This window comes from Capricornis sumatraensis, chromosome 9, assembly GCF_032405125.1.
Source record: "Capricornis sumatraensis isolate serow.1 chromosome 9, serow.2, whole genome shotgun sequence".
In the NCBI taxonomy this organism is placed as follows: domain Eukaryota; kingdom Metazoa; phylum Chordata; class Mammalia; order Artiodactyla; family Bovidae; genus Capricornis; species Capricornis sumatraensis.
In genome coordinates, this window is record NC_091077.1 from 12,029,187 (window position 1) to 12,045,690 (window position 16,504).

At 57.1% G+C, this 16,504-nt stretch overlaps 3 protein-coding genes across 3 annotated transcripts; 2 read left to right on the forward strand and 1 right to left on the reverse strand.

Annotated features, from left to right (window-relative positions):
* Positions 1-380: 380 nt before the first annotated feature.
* On the forward strand, positions 381-3,237 carry SAMD1 (sterile alpha motif domain containing 1). Its single transcript, XM_068980973.1, has 5 exons — positions 381-1,325; positions 1,743-2,037; positions 2,128-2,224; positions 2,335-2,446; positions 2,546-3,237. Exons 1-5 carry the CDS (start codon positions 381-383, stop codon positions 2,702-2,704), a joined length of 1,608 nt encoding a protein of 535 aa, XP_068837074.1. The 3' UTR covers positions 2,705-3,237.
* A 1,283-nt stretch (positions 3,238-4,520) lies between these two features.
* On the forward strand, positions 4,521-7,267 carry C9H19orf67 (chromosome 9 C19orf67 homolog). The gene is made up of 6 exons (XM_068979401.1): positions 4,521-4,858; positions 5,525-5,669; positions 5,792-5,892; positions 5,979-6,164; positions 6,519-6,653; positions 7,093-7,267. Exons 1-6 carry the CDS (start codon positions 4,521-4,523, stop codon positions 7,265-7,267), a joined length of 1,080 nt encoding a protein of 359 aa, XP_068835502.1.
* A 4,906-nt stretch (positions 7,268-12,173) lies between these two features.
* MISP3 (MISP family member 3) lies at positions 12,174-13,690 on the reverse strand. The gene is made up of 3 exons (XM_068981517.1): positions 13,123-13,690; positions 12,523-12,596; positions 12,174-12,282 (listed from the first exon to the last, which is right to left on the reverse strand). Exons 1-3 carry the CDS (start codon positions 13,688-13,690, stop codon positions 12,271-12,273), a joined length of 654 nt encoding a protein of 217 aa, XP_068837618.1. The 3' UTR covers positions 12,174-12,270.
* Between the last annotated feature and the right edge of the window lie 2,814 nt (positions 13,691-16,504).

Consider the following 16,504-nt stretch of genomic DNA (forward strand, 5'->3'; position numbering starts at 1 on the left):
CGGCGGCGGCGGGGAGGGGCCGGCCGCGCCGCGCTCCCCTCCTCCCTCCTCGCATCCCCGGCCCCGCGCGCGCCCAGCAGAAGCGGGTCTGTGTGTGCGTGCGTGCGAGTGAGTGAGTGTGTGCATATTTTTTTCTCTCTTTTCTTTCTCTCTCACTGTTTTTTTCTCTCTCTCTCGCTCCCTCTCTCTCTCTCTCGTTCTTTTTTTTTTTTTTTTTTTGCAAAGAAACAGCAGCGCCGCCGCCGCTCCGCCGAGGCGCTGCGCCCCCCGGGGGGGGAGGCGGAGGAGGCGGGCAGCGGCGGAGGGAGGGGTGCCGGGGAGGGGGGCGCCGCGCTGGGAGGGAGGCAGCGCGCACGGTGCAGCCGGGCCGGGCGGGAGGCATGGCGGGGCCCCCGGCCCTACCCCCGCCGGAGACGGCGGCGGCCGCCACCACGGCGGCAGCTGCCTCGTCGTCCGCCGCTTCCCCGCACTACCAAGAGTGGATCCTGGACACCATCGACTCGCTGCGCTCGCGCAAGGCGCGGCCGGACCTGGAGCGCATCTGCCGGATGGTGCGGCGGCGGCACGGCCCGGAGCCGGAGCGCACGCGCGCCGAGCTAGAGAAACTGATCCAGCAACGCGCCGTGCTCCGGGTCAGCTACAAGGGGAGCATCTCGTACCGCAACGCGGCGCGCGTCCAGCCGCCCCGGCGCGGAGCCACCCCGCCGGCCCCGCCGCGCGCCCCCCGCGGGGGCCCCGCTGCCGCCGCCGCGCCGCCGCCCACGCCCGCCCCGCCGCCACCGCCCGCGCCCGTCGCCGCCGCCGCCGCCCCGGCCCGGGCGCCCCGCGCGGCCGCCGCTGCTGCCGCCACAGCGCCCCCCTCGCCCGGCCCCGCGCAACCGGGCCCCCGCGCGCAGCGGGCCGCGCCCCTGGCCGCGCCGCCGCCCGCGCCCGCCGCTCCTCCGGCAGTGGCGCCCCCGGCCGGCCCGCGCCGCGCCCCCCCGCCCGCCGTCGCCGCCCGGGAGCCGCCGCTGCCGCCGGCGCCACAGCCACAGCAGCAGCCGCCGCCGCCGCCGCCGCAGCCACAGCAGCCGCCGGAGGGGGGCGCGGCGCGGGCCGGCGGCCCGGCTCGGCCCGTGAGCCTGCGGGAAGTCGTGCGCTACCTCGGGGGTAGCGGCGGCGCCGGCGGCCGCCTGACCCGCGGCCGCGTGCAGGGTTTGCTAGAAGAGGAGGCGGCGGCTCGGGGCCGCCTGGAGCGCACTCGTCTCGGAGCGCTCGCGCTGCCCCGCGGGGACAGGCCCGGGCGGGCGCCCCCGGCCGCCAGCGCCCGCGCGTCGCGGAGCAAGGTGAGCGCGCCGCGGAGGGGGGCGCCGTGCGGTGGGCAGGTGCTGGCGAAGTTGGTGGCGGGAGAGAGTCCCAGGAGGAAGCGGGCCGCGGGCCGCCAGGGCTTTGCGCTTCTTCCCTGCGGGCTCGGGGGGTGGTGACCTTGGCAAGTGACTTGATCTTCGCCAGCCTCAGTTTCCTCCGCTGTAAAACGCGACTTAATAGCAGTAGCGACCTCTTGGGGTTGTTGAGCGAGTTTAGTGAGATTTGGCTACTGAGAGCTTTATTAACACAGAGCCTGGCACGGAGTGGATGTGTAAAAGTTAGTCCGTGTTGGTATTAAAGGTGATGGTGAGGCAGTCCGCTTGGTCCTGGATCCCCGGGTCGGGCCCAGGGCTAGAACAACTAATGCCCTTATGGGCCTCCTTCTCTTGCATCAGAGGGGTGGAGAAGAGCGAGTGCTTGAGAAGGAAGAGGAGGATGAAGATGACGAAGATGAAGATGATGAAGATGAAGTGTCTGAGGGCTCCGAAGTGCCCGAAGGAGACCGTCCTGCAGGTGCCCAACACCACCAACTTAATGGCGAGCGCGGCCCTCAGAGTGCCAAGGAGAGAGTCAAGGAGTGGACGCCCTGTGGACCCCACCAGGGCCAGGATGAAGGACGCGGGCCAGCGCCAGGCAGTGGCACCCGTCAAGTGTTCTCGATGGCCGCCATGAATAAGGAAGGGGGATCAGGTAAGGATCCCTCTGGGTGGGGGAGGGTGGCTGGTGGGAACGAACTGAGCCCCAAGACAAAACCACAGGCATCTGTTTTTTATTTCCCAGCCTCTGCTGCCACTGGGCCAGACTCCCCATCCCCCGTGCCTTTGCCCCCAGGAAAACCAGCCCTACCTGGGGCTGATGGGACCCCTTTTGGCTGTCCGTAAGTTGCAGTGTTTGAGACGCGGGGTGGGGGGTGGTGGTGCTGCCCAGGTGTGTGTGACAGAACCACAGGAGCGTCACTGCTCTCTGGTTTCCTCTGTTCCAACGCAGTTCGGGGCGCAAGGAGAAGCCGGCTGATCCTGTGGAGTGGACGGTGACGGATGTGGTAGAGTACTTCACCGAGGCTGGCTTCCCGGAGCAGGCCACAGCTTTCCAAGAACAGGTGGGTTCAGCCCCCTCAACTTAGCCCCAGGGTTTCAGGGTCTCAGTGGGGATGTATTCTGACCCTGCTCTCTCTTCGTTTCTCCTCTGTCCCACCCAGGAAATCGATGGCAAGTCTTTGCTGCTCATGCAACGCACAGACGTGCTGACAGGCCTGTCCATCCGCCTCGGCCCAGCCCTGAAAATCTACGAGCACCACATCAAGGTGCTGCAACAAGGCCACTTTGAGGAGGACGACCCTGACGGCTTTCTAGGCTGAGCGCCCAGCCTCACACCCCTGCCCCGACCCACTCCAGTCTCCATCTTACCCAAGACCCCCAAGAGTCTGGGAGCTGGACGGGGAACACCCTCAGCCCTCGTAACAGATTCTAGTGAGGGGGCATTCCTACTCACCTCTCCCCCAATATACATGCCTCTGGCCCCCCTGGCACATCCTGTACTCCCTGACAAAGGAGTATGGGGTGGAACAGGGCCTATTCCTTTCACCCCAGGAAGCCAACCCTTCCCCACCCCCAACCCAGTCTAGGACATTTTGGGGAAAGAAAATGGGGGCTTCCCGTCTTCCCTAGATCCTCTTCAGTTCAGCCAGATATTTCCTATATCAGTGTTTTATTCTGCCTGTTCATTTTGGTGGGTGGCCTTTCCTCTCTCCCCCACCACCCAGGCCCCTCCCCAGTCTGGCCCTGGCCTCCAGCCCCTGGGAGCAGCTGGGGAAGGGGTCCCTGGATCTTCCCTACCCGTCCTCCCCTTTTCTTTCTGTTCGTTGTCGCTCCAGCTGGCCGTATTGCTTTTTAATATTGCACCGAAGGTTTTTTAAATAAAATTTTAAAAAAAGAGAAGAAGAAAATGCAATGGAGTCCATTTCATGAAAGTAGTCCGGGGAGGAGAAGAGCCACCCCGGCCCCCTGGAAGTCTTGGGTTTAGGACAAAGCTGTGTGAGGAGGGAGACTGGGTAGTGAGTGGTGCTGCCTCAGAGCTGGCTGTAATTTTGACAGTAACTGTTCAGAAGAACAGGATTCTTTGTTTCTTCTGCCATCTCTCCTTTCCCAGAATAGTCCCTGGGCACACAGTAGGTGCTCAAATATTTGTTAAGTGACTAGCAGTTAACTCTAGGTTTTATGAGCATTCTCTGGGCTCTCACCAGAGCCCCATGAGGCAAAGCTCATAAAAAATAAAAAAAAAACTTTATAGACCTGGCAACTGGCTCATCACTGCAAAGATGCTGGCTCAGTGTCACACAGGGTGGAGTTGGACACCTGTCATTCTTTACCCAGCGTCTTTAAGTATAATTAATGTATTTGGCTTCAGACTTCTGTATCTGACAACCTTTGCATGCATGTTAACAAAGAATCCAGCCTACAACTTGGGGGGGGCAGAAGTCTGTTCTGGGCCCATGGTAGGGTCCCCAATCCTCAAGGTCTTTTTCATAAAAGGGACAGGAGGGACTGGGCCATCAGATGAGATCATGAGATGGGAAAATCTTTTCCAAGTGAAGATTTTTATTGTTAGTAATAGTGACAACTACTACATCACAAGAGCCTAGTAAGTTCCAATGCAGTTTCTCAATTCCATTAGGTTTTTTTGTTGTTAATACAGATTCCAGGGCCTGGGGGTCAGAGTCAGCGAGCGGGGCGGGGCCTTCCTTGATTTCTATACTTGCAACCCCGCGGGTTTGACGAGCGGTGAAGATCCCTCCTCCCTAGGAAACCACCTCCGAGAGTTAGATGCGCTGGCCCCAGGCTGCGCCCCCAGGACACCGCCGCGCCAGCAGCAGCCCAGGTCACCTCCCCCGGAGGCGCACCCCACTGTCAGGTTCCGGGAGCGCGCGTGTGCGCGGGGCGCCGCTGCCGCGCAGCGCGGGCAGGAGCGGCGCGCCCCTCCGGCGTGTTGAAATTCAAATGAGGCGAACTCCCTCCACGCGGCGCCGGCAGGGAGGTCGAGGCTGGGGTGAAGTGGAGGAGGGACGCGCTCCCAGGCCAAGCAGGTCCGAGGTACCCTGGGCGGGGTCGAACCCGCGGCCAATGTGAGCAGCGGAGGCTTAAAGAGCTCCGGTGGTCCCCGCCTCTTGCCGCACGATGGCCACCGAACAGTGGTTTGTGGGGCCGCTCCCCGCGGGCTCTGGGGAAACGCCGCCCCTGGACGACTTGGAATCTGGGGCACAGCCCTGCGAAGACCCCTCGTGGTCGCCTCCTCCTGGCGGACCTGGGAACCCACCCGAGGCGGAGCCCGAGAACGGTGTTCAGGGACAGCTGCCCGAGGCCTCCACCTCTACGCCTTCCCCGGAGCGTCTGGCCCCAGGCCCCCGGCCCACCCCTCCTCGCCTGCCATTGGACACCATGCTCAGCCCCATCACCGAGCAGCTCTGCTACCTGCTTAAGAAGGCAGATGATTTCCAGAGCTACTTGCTCTACAGGTGATGCTCGACGGGGTCCTAGATTCTACCATGGATGAGGAGACAGAGGAAGGTTTAACAAAATGGGCAAAATACACTAGGTTAGCTAGACGAAGTAAGTGGCACTAGCTGATTAGCAACCCAATTTCAGAGTTATGAGAACTGTGTAGAAATTTGGGGTTAGGGAGGGCGGACTGCTATGTGGGCTCTTGAGGCTGCCAAACTGCTAGACCTTTTCTCCCACTTTTTAACTGTTGGCTTAAGTTTCGAACCTTGGGCAGGCTAAACAAAACCTATCTGGGCCAGATTTGGCCTGCTGGCTACCAGTTTGAGACCTCAGAGGATAATATGATTCCCAGACGGAGGGAAGGGGGACTGTGATGCTCACAGATCAATGTTCATTGGAATCCCCTGGGAGGTTGTTCAAATCCTCGATTTCTGAGCTTCACCCAGGGAATAGTAGTAGGTCAAAGTCAGATGTGGGACTCAGGTGTCTGCATTTTAACAAGTGTTTCACATGTCTTTGATGATGGTGGTCCTGAAAGTTCCTCTGAGAAAGGCCTGACACTGCAGGAGTTTGTTTGTAGTGGGAATCCAGGCCAGGGATACAGGTGGGAGGGGTGAGGAGAATGGGAGAAATTGGTGGGGGAGCCAAGGACTCAAGCAAAGGCCTGCTTCTCCCTTCAGCAGGCACCGAGTGCAGAAGGAACAGTTGGCCAAGGCCATGCCCACCTTCTTGCGGATGTGTGAGCCCTACTTCCTGTACCTGGAGGCAGCTGCTCGGAGCGTGCCCCCTGTCTATGGAGCCCTGCAGGAGCTGATCCGAAAGGGGGTGTGTGTGTGGAGCAGGTTTCCTAGACCCTGATGCCCCTTTCTGCATCCCTCAGGCCTGGGGGATGGGGAGGATGCTCCTGGAAGTCCAACTAATCTCCTCATGCCCTATCTTCCGTACAGCTACTGGAGATCTCCCAACAACTCACTCTTCGCCTGGAACAGCTGGTCCTAATGTATGCCTCATTTGGGTTCGTGAACTTGGAGGAGACTGACCCCCTAAGGTAAAAGCATAAGAGATTTGGCTTGGGGTCAGGGGTGGAGGACCCCAGGGCACAGCCTCATTCCTTACTCTTTAATCTCCTGCCAGCATCTCCTGTTTTTTCTGCGGGAGGTTCTCCATCAGTCCTTCCCATGAAGTGTCCATCTTCAGATACTGTGCCCCTGCCGCCTACACCGCCAGCCACTTCCCCCGATACCTCTATAAGAAGATGCGCTGGAACCTGGAAACCACCCCAGAGCCCAGCAGCCGGGAGCAAGATTCCCACGTGGATTAGTGAGTCCCCTTATCAGAATCCAAGTCCTCCCCCTCGCTATGGGAGAATGCCAGTTTGGGCCACTGAACCGCCACCAAAGTGGAAAGCCAAGCAAGAATTCAAGAACCTTTGCAAGGTCATCCTCACCTTAAATATACATACATACATAGATGCCCCCATCAAAATAGAAGTACTTATCTTAAAAAACTAGGCTGATAGGGAGAAAAGGCCTCAGTATTGTCACATGCCTACCTGAGAACCTGAAGGCAACTTTTGATGAGTTTCCACTTTACCTCCAAAATTAGAGCCCTCAAACAGAAGAACTGAGAAACTACTCACTGCTCACTTTAAATTGCTGCCCCTTCCCCTCCCAGCTACTTCCTATGCTATAGAGATACATGGGAAGACACAGGCAAGAGTCCAGCCAATTCCTGCCCCCAGATTCAGAAGCTGTGGTCCATCGGCCGATGGGTGCCCCTAGGACCAGCCGAGGATGACCTTTATTCATGGTAGGAGCCAGGGCAATGGTAAGGTGGGTGGGATCTGGAGGGAGGGACAGAAACCAACCAGAGACCATCTGCCTCCCTCAACACTGTTACCATTGATGATAATGAATTTTATTGTGCCCTGAAAAGCGTTTATGCAGACTCATGTAACAACCCTCTGAGGTCTACACTGCTAGCCCCATTTTACAAAGGAAACAGGTGTTCAGAGAGGTTAAGTTACCTGCCGAAGGACACACAGCTCGTTGAGCCATCAGCCAGGTCAGGGATAAAATTGCTCAGCCTCCCAGAGCCTTACCCTCTAGGTTTCTCATCAACAAGGAAACCACTTTCCCACCCCCAGCTGAAACAAAGCCTCTTTCAGCCGCAGCCTTTCGCTCAAGGGGAGGGGCTCCCGAGTAGCAGGGAACGCTCACGTCCTGGCCTGTCTGTCCCTGGCCCCCAGGATTTTGTGCCCGCAGCCGCCTGGGGACTACCAGCAGCTGCTGACCATCGGCTTCGAGGAGCCGTCGCACATGCTGGCCACCGACCTGCTGGTGCAGATCCTCACGAGCCAGGCAGGCATGGCTCGGCCCCCGAGCGCCGCCGGGCCCGCGGCGTGGGCCGCGCAGGAGTCTTGAACCTGGAGAGAGGGTGGGAGCTGGAGCTTGACAGTTCCAAACTCCAGAAGATGGGGTAGGGGAGGGGCTCACTTGCTATCCTAGTGCGGCTCGGCCTGCCTTCCAAGGGGCCAGGTCGAGCTGGCCCGTCCGCACTGGAACCGGCCCGGCCGCGGAGCCCTGCTTGTGAACACACCAGTTTTGTGTTAAATAAAAGAAAGAAAGAGGTCACAGGCTCAGCGTCCGCTCGGTGCGCCGCTCCCCTCCCTCCCGGGGAGAGGAGGCCCCGCCCACTCGCTTTGGCTTCTGGGTAATGTAGTCTTATGGAAACAAAACTGTGGTCCACTGACTGGCCGACGGGAGCTCAGAGCATGCGTAGGGGCTGGTACAAAGCAAAAAGGGAAGTAGCGGCTCCTGTCAACAACCGGAACCCAGATAACCGCAAGTTTCGGGTAGCGAGGAAATTCAACGCCCACTGTGAGAAGGGACGCAGGGCTACGCCCACTCTCATGTTTTGACCCGGAAATTATTTCCCTGTACCAAAAAAGACTCTATTTCCCGACGTGCCCCCAGGAAAGGGCCAGCGATCAGTTTCCTAAGCGCCGATCAGTTTCCTAATCTTTCTCTTCCAGCTTTTGGGTCATGGCTTGGGCAGGTCGCTGTACCCTCCTGAGGTGTCCGGGGCGCGGGCTGGTGGGAGAGCGGTGAGGCACTCCAACTTGGGAACGCTCCCAGCCTTGGACTGAAAAGGAGACCGGGTTGAGAGGTGAGCCCGCCTACCTAGAGCTTCAGAGGCCAAGTGGTGGAGCCTGGACCTGACAGCAACTGGTCACTTGCCAGGGAAGGAATGTCCTCATTCGGCTGTCACTCAGCTGCGAGTTACCCACCCCTCTCCCCTTAAACTAACGGATACCTTTTGATTCCCTCTAGCATTTTCAGAGTTGGAGGAGAGATTTGGAGCCCTGCTTACCTAATAGTCCCTGACACACAGTATTATCATGTGTTATGATTATCCCAGTTTACGAATTATAAAAATAGAAACGTGAAGTGAATCATGATTAACCAAAACCCTTGTCTTTTTGGAGTGGGAGTAGAGGCTTTTGGTAACAATTTCTGACTGCACCAAGGATTTTTTAGTCCACAACCCAGGAGTTTGAATGAGTCCAAACGGGTTCTGAAGTTCCCTAATACTGAGTCAAGGCCCCTCTGAGTTCACCACCACCACTGTTAGACTCAGTTCAGTTCAGTCGTTCAGTCATGTCCGACTCTTTGCAACCCCATGAATTGCAGCACGCCAGGCTTCCCTGTTCATCACCAACTCACGTAGCCTACCCAAACTCATGTCCGTTGAGTCGGTGATGCCATCCAACCATCTCATCCTCTGTCATCCCCTTCTCCTCCTGCCCTCAATCTTTCCCAGCATCAAGGTCTTTTCAAATGAGTCAGCTCTTCACATCAGGTGGCCAAAGTATTGGAGTTTCAGCTTCAACATCAGTCCTTCCAATGAACACCCAGGATTGATCTCCTTTAGGATGGACTGGTTGGATCTCCTTGCAGTCCAAGGGACTCTCAAGAATCTTCTCCAACACCACAGTTCAAAAGCATCACTTCTTCGGAGCTCAGCTTTCTTTATGGTCCAACTCACATCCATAACATGACTACTGGAAAACTGTTTAGTCCAGTCCAACAGGAATTTGAGCCACAAATGCGAGTCACCTACGTAATTGCAAATTTTTAAGAGCAATATTAAAGGAATAAAGAGGTCAGACTTTTATTGATATTTTTATTTAACCCCAGATGTCCAAAATATTTTTGCAACATATAGTCAATGTAAGAAATTGAGGTATCCCCCTTTTTTTGCACTAGGTTTTTTAAATCTGTGTATTTTGCACTTACAGCACATCTCAATTTGGACTAGCCACATGTGGCTTTAATTTATCTTAAGACAAATCCACATGCCACTTAAAACTATATTTCTGGTGGGTGGTGGCAGTACTGGGAGAAGGAAACAGGTTTGATTTCCTGGGTCCTGTTGGTCAGGAGGGAAGCCCTGGTGGCTCAGTGATAAAGAACCTGCCTGCCAATGCAGGAGATGGGGGTGGGGGTGGGGTGGGGTTTCCATCCCTAAGTGGGGAAGATCTCCTGGAGAAGGAAATGGCAACCCACTCCAGTATTCTTGCCTGGGAAAATCCCATGGACAGATGAGCCTGGTGGGATGTATAGTCCATATGGTTGTAAAAGAGTCAGGCACAACTTAGCGACTAAGCAACCAGTAGTTGCTCAGGAACTGTCTACACCCATGATTCTCTAACTTTAGAATCACTGGAGGGTTTGATCACTAAGTCTGGGCTGGAACTTTCTTCTTGCAAGATCCCAAGTGATGCTGATGTTTCTCGTCCAGACACCACACTTTGAGCCTGTATCAACCTATATTGAGCCTATATCGACCTCGTGGCTCTCAAACTTGGCTCCATGTTAGAAACACCTGAGGAACTTTATTGATGCCAAAGCCTCTATCAGAATCTGATTTATTTGACATAAGCATGCCTCAGGTAACTTCAAGAAAGTTCATGAACCCAGGTCTACACTTAAGTTCTGTCAACTCAACATCCTTAGCTCTTCGCTCCTCTGCAGGGGATTAAGAACAGGTTCTTGGTGTTTCCATTTTCCACCTTGGCAGTGCTGGCTCTGAACTGCAGTGTTGAAGGCTTGAGAGTTCCTCGAACTGAAAGATCAAACCAGTCAATCCTAAAGGAAACCAATCCTGAATATTCATTGGAAGGACTGATGCTCCAATCCTTAGGCCCCCTGATGCAAAGAGCTGACTCATTAGAAAAGATCCCGATGCTGGGAAAGATTGAAGGCAGGAGAAGGGGACAACAGAGGACGAGATGATTGGATGGCATCACCAACTCAATGGACATGAGTTTGAGCAAGCTCAAGGAGATGGTGAAGGACAGGGAAGCCTGGAGTGCTGCAGTCCATGGGGTTACAAAGAGTCAGAGATGACTGAGCAACTGAACAATAAATGCTGGCTCTTTCTTGCCTTTCTCTCCATTCCTCCCAGACTCACAGTCAAGATGTGGTCAGTGTGCTGATGATGGGGTCGGGGGTGGGTCCTTGGGCTGAGCTACTTTTGGGGTGCAATGCTGTGTGAGCTAGACCCAGGCATAAACCCAAGAGTTTAAACAATGATTCTAAAACAGTCTTTTCTGGGTCTCAGCACATCTCTAAGAATTTGATACATTAAAACTTCAGAATATACTGCACTGATGCAGCTTTACAGCTTATCTTGAACTCCATTGGCGGGGCCTTGGACCCCTTGTCTTGGGACCAAGAGAAGTTAAGAAGGTCTTGCCAACTGAGCCACAAGCCCTATTGCAACAGGTATTGTTTGCTGTCTGCTCCTACCTCCCACCAATTAAAGTTTTCTAAATAGCCACAATTATTTAAAGTTCAGTAGATTTCTCTTTTAAAGATGATTTCCAATTACTTTGGGGCTTTTTGATTTTGTTTTATAGTAGATTTTTTGGCTGCACCACAGGGGTTGTGGGATCTTAGTTCCCAAACCTGGGATTGAACGAGGGCCTACCTTTGGCAATGAAATCATGAAGTCCTAACCACTGGACTGCCAGGGCATTCCCTCCAGTTGCTTTTGGAAAACAGAGACTTGACACCATTGAGCTCACTCACTCAAAGCGCTGGTGATATGGAGGAACCCCTACCTCCTTCCTGTTGAAACAAGGTCTTTGTTTTACAGCACACCCTCTCTCTCTTTTAATATCTGTCTGGGGTCTATAAGAGCTTCCCTGGTGGCTAAGACGGTAAAGAATCTGCATGCAATTTTGGAGACCCGGCTTCCATCTCTGGGTTGGGAGGCAACTGACTCAGTATTCTCGCCTGGAGAATTCCATGGACTGAGGAGCCTGGCAAGCTACAGTTCATGGGATCTCAAAGAGTCAGAAACGACTAAGCAGTAACACACACACACTGGGGTCTGTAAGCATGTGAGGTTTACAATTGCTGCTGCTGCTGCTGCTAAGTCGCTTCAGTCGTGTCCAACTCTGGGCGACCCCATAGACGGCAGCCCACCAGGCTCCCCCATCCCTGGGATTCTCCAGGCAAGAACACTGGAGTGGGTTGCCGTTTCCCTCTCCAATGCATGACAGTGAAAAGTGAAAGTGAGGTCACTCAGTCGTGTCCGACTCTTCGAGACCCCATGGACTGTAGCCTACCAGGCTTTTCCGTCCATGGGATTTTCCAGGCAAGAGTACTGGAGTGGGATGCCATTGTAGGCAGATTATAAATGGCCTTACATGCCCTGCTAAGGAGCTTGAACTACCAACATTTTTTTCCTTGGTAGCTATTGTTTACATCCCCAGGGCGGGAACAACCTCTTATTACTTCTGTCTAGCCAGCACCATGCGCGGGGCACGTCGTTTGGCACCAATAAAGGGAGGGCATGAGTTCGTTTGTCCCAAAACCGCAGTCCGCAGTTCGCGCCCGCATCGCTAGGGGGCACTAGGACCCCGGGAAGGCCGGGGAGACCAGCGGCCACGGAACCGGCGACAAGGGGACATTCTGCATTCCGGCTGGTGCCTCCCGTGTGTCTCAGGCCTTCCTCGTCTCACCGCGCTCCTGCCCCACCCCAGGAGAAGAGAACCCAGAAGAAAATAGCCTGCACTGTCCAGAAAGAAAGGGCTTTATTGGGGAGCAGGGACAGCCGAGGACCCCTGTCCTCTAACAGACAAGGCCAGGAGAGGCTAGGCGGAGAAAGGCTGGGCAGTTTTACTGGTGGGGTTGTAACGACGGTGTTTCCCAATGGGGACTAACAGTTTTATAGAAGATTCCGGTCAGTTTCACAAAGTCAGGTTCAAGGATGCTGATCGATTGCGTCTTCCCTGGCACAGACCTGTGGCCCTTCTTCAGGCCTTCCGCGGATCCGGAGGGCACTCCTGAGCGCCCGGGCCTGAGCGTCTGCGGAGCGTGTTACTTTCCTCGGGGGACCCCAGAGGGCCGGAACCTCAAGGCTCCTCCTGCCAGGGGGAGGGGCCAGACCAAAGGCAAATCTTAGCGGCTCGCGCACCGCGAATGGGGACACCCAGGGGCCGGATGGGGCAGTATGGGCCCCACGACCACTGCCTCCTTCTCACTCGCGGGCCACGCCCGGGACTTGGGGTCCTAGCCCGGTGACTTCCCAGGGAGCCCTTTCGCTAGCCCAGTTTTCTCCCACGCAGAGGGTTGGGGTAGGGGCAGGAGGGGAAAAGGGTTCCCACCTGTTCCAGACCGTTCTCCGAAGCCTTTCTGCGAGGAGGCCAGATCACCGCCAGCTTTCCGTCGCCCCTGCTCACTGAGGAGGAAGGGGCGCTCAGCTGGCATTGCACACCCCCCCCCACCACGCCTTACCAGCAGGAGGCAGCCAGGACGAAGGAGAGCGGCCGCACCCCTTAAACACACACAGGCGTTCACCCCCCTCCTCCCCGCTGAGGCCTCCGTCCCGAGGGAGGAGGGAGGAACCCCAGGGAGGGGGAAGGCGAACAAACCAGAGTGAGGAGGTAGGAACCAGAAAATTCAGAGGGGGAGATCCAGGTGTGCCAGAACCCAGGGAGGGTCCCTGGGAACCCGACAAACACATCTGGGATCCTCCTCCCTTCCCCCACCACAAGCCTAGGTGGGGTGTGTCTGGGAGTCCGACGGGGTTGGGGGTGGAGCATAGGGACGGTCAGTCCAGAAAGGGTGGGCAGAGAGAGGAGAGTCTGGGGAGTTTGGGAGCCAGGAAGGAAGACCCTGAGGATTAGAGAGCCACTGGAGTAGGGGAGTCGGTGAAAGCGGCTGGAGCTCTGGAAATCCCCAGCGTTGGGACGCCGGTGGCTTACCCGTTAGGCTGGGCGCGGGCTCCTTGAACTCGGCGGTGCCGTAGAGGCTCAGCCGCTGGCGCTGCAGCTCCCGCTCGCGCTCATTCACCTCGCGCACCTCCTGCTCCAGCAGCGACGGTGCGATGGGCGGCGGGGCGCGAGACAGCACCGGACACCGGCCCTGTACGACTGAATGCAGCCGGCCTCTGGGCTCGGGCAGCCGCTGCGTGTCTGCGCTGCCCTCCGCCGCGGGTGAGGAGGAGCATCCGCCAGCAGCCTCGAAAAAGCGCTTGAGCTCGCCCAGGGGCTGCGGCGGCGGCCGGGCGCTCTGCTTCGGGACTTCGGGGCGCGCCAGCGCCGCCTGCCGATAGGCCTCCCGCTCGATATCTCGCTGCATCTGCGCGCCCGCCCGAGCGCGCTCCAACGCGCGCGGGAGCGCGGGGCTGGGGCCCGGCAGGCTGAGCACCGGCCGCACGCGCAGTTCAACGAGTTCACTGCCCGCGCGACCTGGGCTCAGGCCCCGGCTCCGGCGCAAGCTTTCCTCGCGTTCGCAGCTACGGCGAATTTCGCGCTCGATGGGTGTCTCCATGAGTGGCTCCTCTAGGGGATGTTGTGGGGTCTCCGAACGCAGCTGGAGGGCTTCCGAGTTCGACTCAGAGGAGGTTTCCGGACCTTGAGAGAGACAGTGCTCCAGGAGCCCCTTGCCTAGCGCTTCAGACGGTTCAGGGTCGTCGCTTCCTTGCCCAGGACTCTCAAAGCCCCCAGCTGCGGTCCGGCCCAGGACGCTCTGCGTCCTGCCTCGCTGATAGTCCGAGGACTTCCCTCTCTTGCTCGGGCGTCTCCGCGCCCTGGTCTGGGGAGGGCACGGGGACGTCGGTATTCAGCTCTGCGGCAGGCTTGGGAATTTCGCTATCTAAGCCGGGGGGTTCAGGCCCACGCGCTTCGGACGACCCCAGGGCTCCGTTCTGCCGCCCAGGGGCCTAGGTAGGTGTCCGGGGTTTGGAGCAGCTCGGAAGCCTTAGCTCCCAGCGCTGGAGTTTTGATGCCTAGAGCTGGGACACCCTGCCCTGCGCAGCACCTGTGGTTGCAATTGCCGTCCGCGGGTTCCAAGGCGTCGCCCGCACGGGCCACTTCTCTGACCCGCCCCTGGCCTCCAAGAACTGCCCTCGGGGGCAGGGCCGGGCACCGCCCCCTGCACCTGCCGGCCGGACTCGGGGCCCCGCCCTGGCCCCGCCCCGGCCCCGCCCCCGAGGGGGGGCGCCTCAGCTGGGCACTGGGTTTGGTCCACTGACGCGCCTGTCAGCTCGGGGCACTGGATGTTTTAGAAGAGAGCTTCCCTAGACCTAGCCTGCTACCTGGGGGCGCCAGTCTAGCTGCAGTGTTCACTCAATGGGCGCCACCTTGGCACCTTTTCGGGCTCACGTCCCCGGCGTTACCAGGGGGCTTGGTCCCACCCAGCTGCACGCCTGGCTGAACCTCTGAACCACTGTCTTCTGGTGGGGTGTCCTCTGAAATCATCTTTCCGGGGCCTGGCCTGGCCCGCCAATCCTGTGTCAGCCGCCTGGCAGCGACAGCAACGGGCTCCGGGCTGTCCTTTCAATTTCCACCCCTGCAGCGCACAGTTCGGGCTGGAGGGGGCGCCAGGAACCGCCTCTCCGCCCGCCCAAGTCTGTCTTCCAGTGCCTGGGCTCACACTTCCAAGCCGAGAGCCAGCGCCCGCGCCAGGCCCATAGGGCACTTCCCCTCACCCCACCCGGAAAAGTTCGCGAGCCGGCCGCTGCCAAGCGCACTCCCAGACCGAGGGACCAGGCAGGCATGCACACACAGCGCGCCCAGGATCCAGAAGAGCAGCTAAGGTTGGAAAGGCGGTCACCTTGGGCCCAGGCGACTGGGAGACCCAGGGAAGTATCCAGGCTTGTGGGGGAAGTAGCTCTCTGCAGCTGGGGCCAGATTGTGGTGTTCTTGGCCAGGATTGATGCCAGGAACAGGCGACCTACTCCCAGCGACATTTTCCACTCTCTTCCACTGGGCTTTCGCCAAAACCTGCCTCCCCCCCTCCCCCCTCCCCCCCTCCATTTTGGGATGACCAGTGGAAAAGATAAGTTACCTGAAGCAAGGGTGGGGGGCGGCTACACAGTCTCAGGAGTGCCAACAATCCCCCAACTCTCTGCCTACCCTGATGACTCTCTTTTCCATCTGCCCTCTCGCTCCGCTCTCTCCTGGATCCCAATCTCAAGCTGCTACCCTCCTCCCTCTAACTCTATTGGCCCAATTGGAATTGGACCCACCTGGGTTCCATCCCACTGAGAACCTGAGCTAAGTGTCAGCCTTCTCCAAGACTCAGTTTCTTTATCTGTAAAATGGAGATGGTAGTACTTACCCCTTTGGGAGGTGATGACTATGAAAACTCTGCTTCTGGAATGACTTGTCTCTACAGTGGACTCTCCACTTTATCACCTCCTGTTCCTCTTCTTCCCGGATGGCTCAGTGGTAAAGAATCCGCCTGCAATGCAGGAGACACGGGTTCAACCCCTGGGTCAAGAAGCTCTCCTGGAGGAGCAAATAGCAACCCACTCCAGTATTCTTACCTGAAAAATCCCCATGGACAGAGGAGCCTGGCGGGATATTGTCCCAAGGGTCACAGAGTCAAAAACGACTTCACATGAGTATGTGCACCTCTCTTCTAGCCATGCACACTGTGCTCTTGGTTCCACCACACCACTGACCCTTCTCTGTCCGAGGACCTCTGTGACCTCCATTTACCAGACCTGGTCACTGGATTTGCCCTGAGTTCCTTTCCACCAGCTCCTTAGTCTTGGAGAATGCTACCCACTTATGGTTTTCCTCTGACCTCCCAAGTGCCCGTTTTCAGACTTCTGGTTCACCTGCATCAATGGGGTTCTTTCCCCTCAGGCTTCCATTGGGTTTGGCTGATGGGAGAGAGGAGAATGAGAGATCAGGATGTTTATCTCACGTGTTCTTCTTCCAAGCTTTGTTGGCTGTGTCTCTCCACTGCCGGCAGCAGTTCCAAACAGCTCTCTCTCTCCAGGGCTATGGGGTGGTAAGAGCTCCCAGCTGATGCTAACCCAGCGAGTGCACTATGCCTTGTTTATTTCCTTCTATTGAGTTCTGATCAATTACTCAGTTTAAGTATACAGTCTCTTTCCTGCCAACACTCAGACCTTGACAAACTCCAGTTTCACACTTTAAACACCATGTCTATGCAGATGTCTCCCAAATTTATATCTCTAGCTCTAATTTCTCCTCTGAGTTTTAACTCATATCCAACGGTCCCCAGTCTAATAGATAGGTCAAACTGAACACTTTCAAAACTGAATTCTTGGTCTCCCCCAACTCTACTTCTCTTTACTACATATAGCAACTCACTCATTCTGTTTTTCAT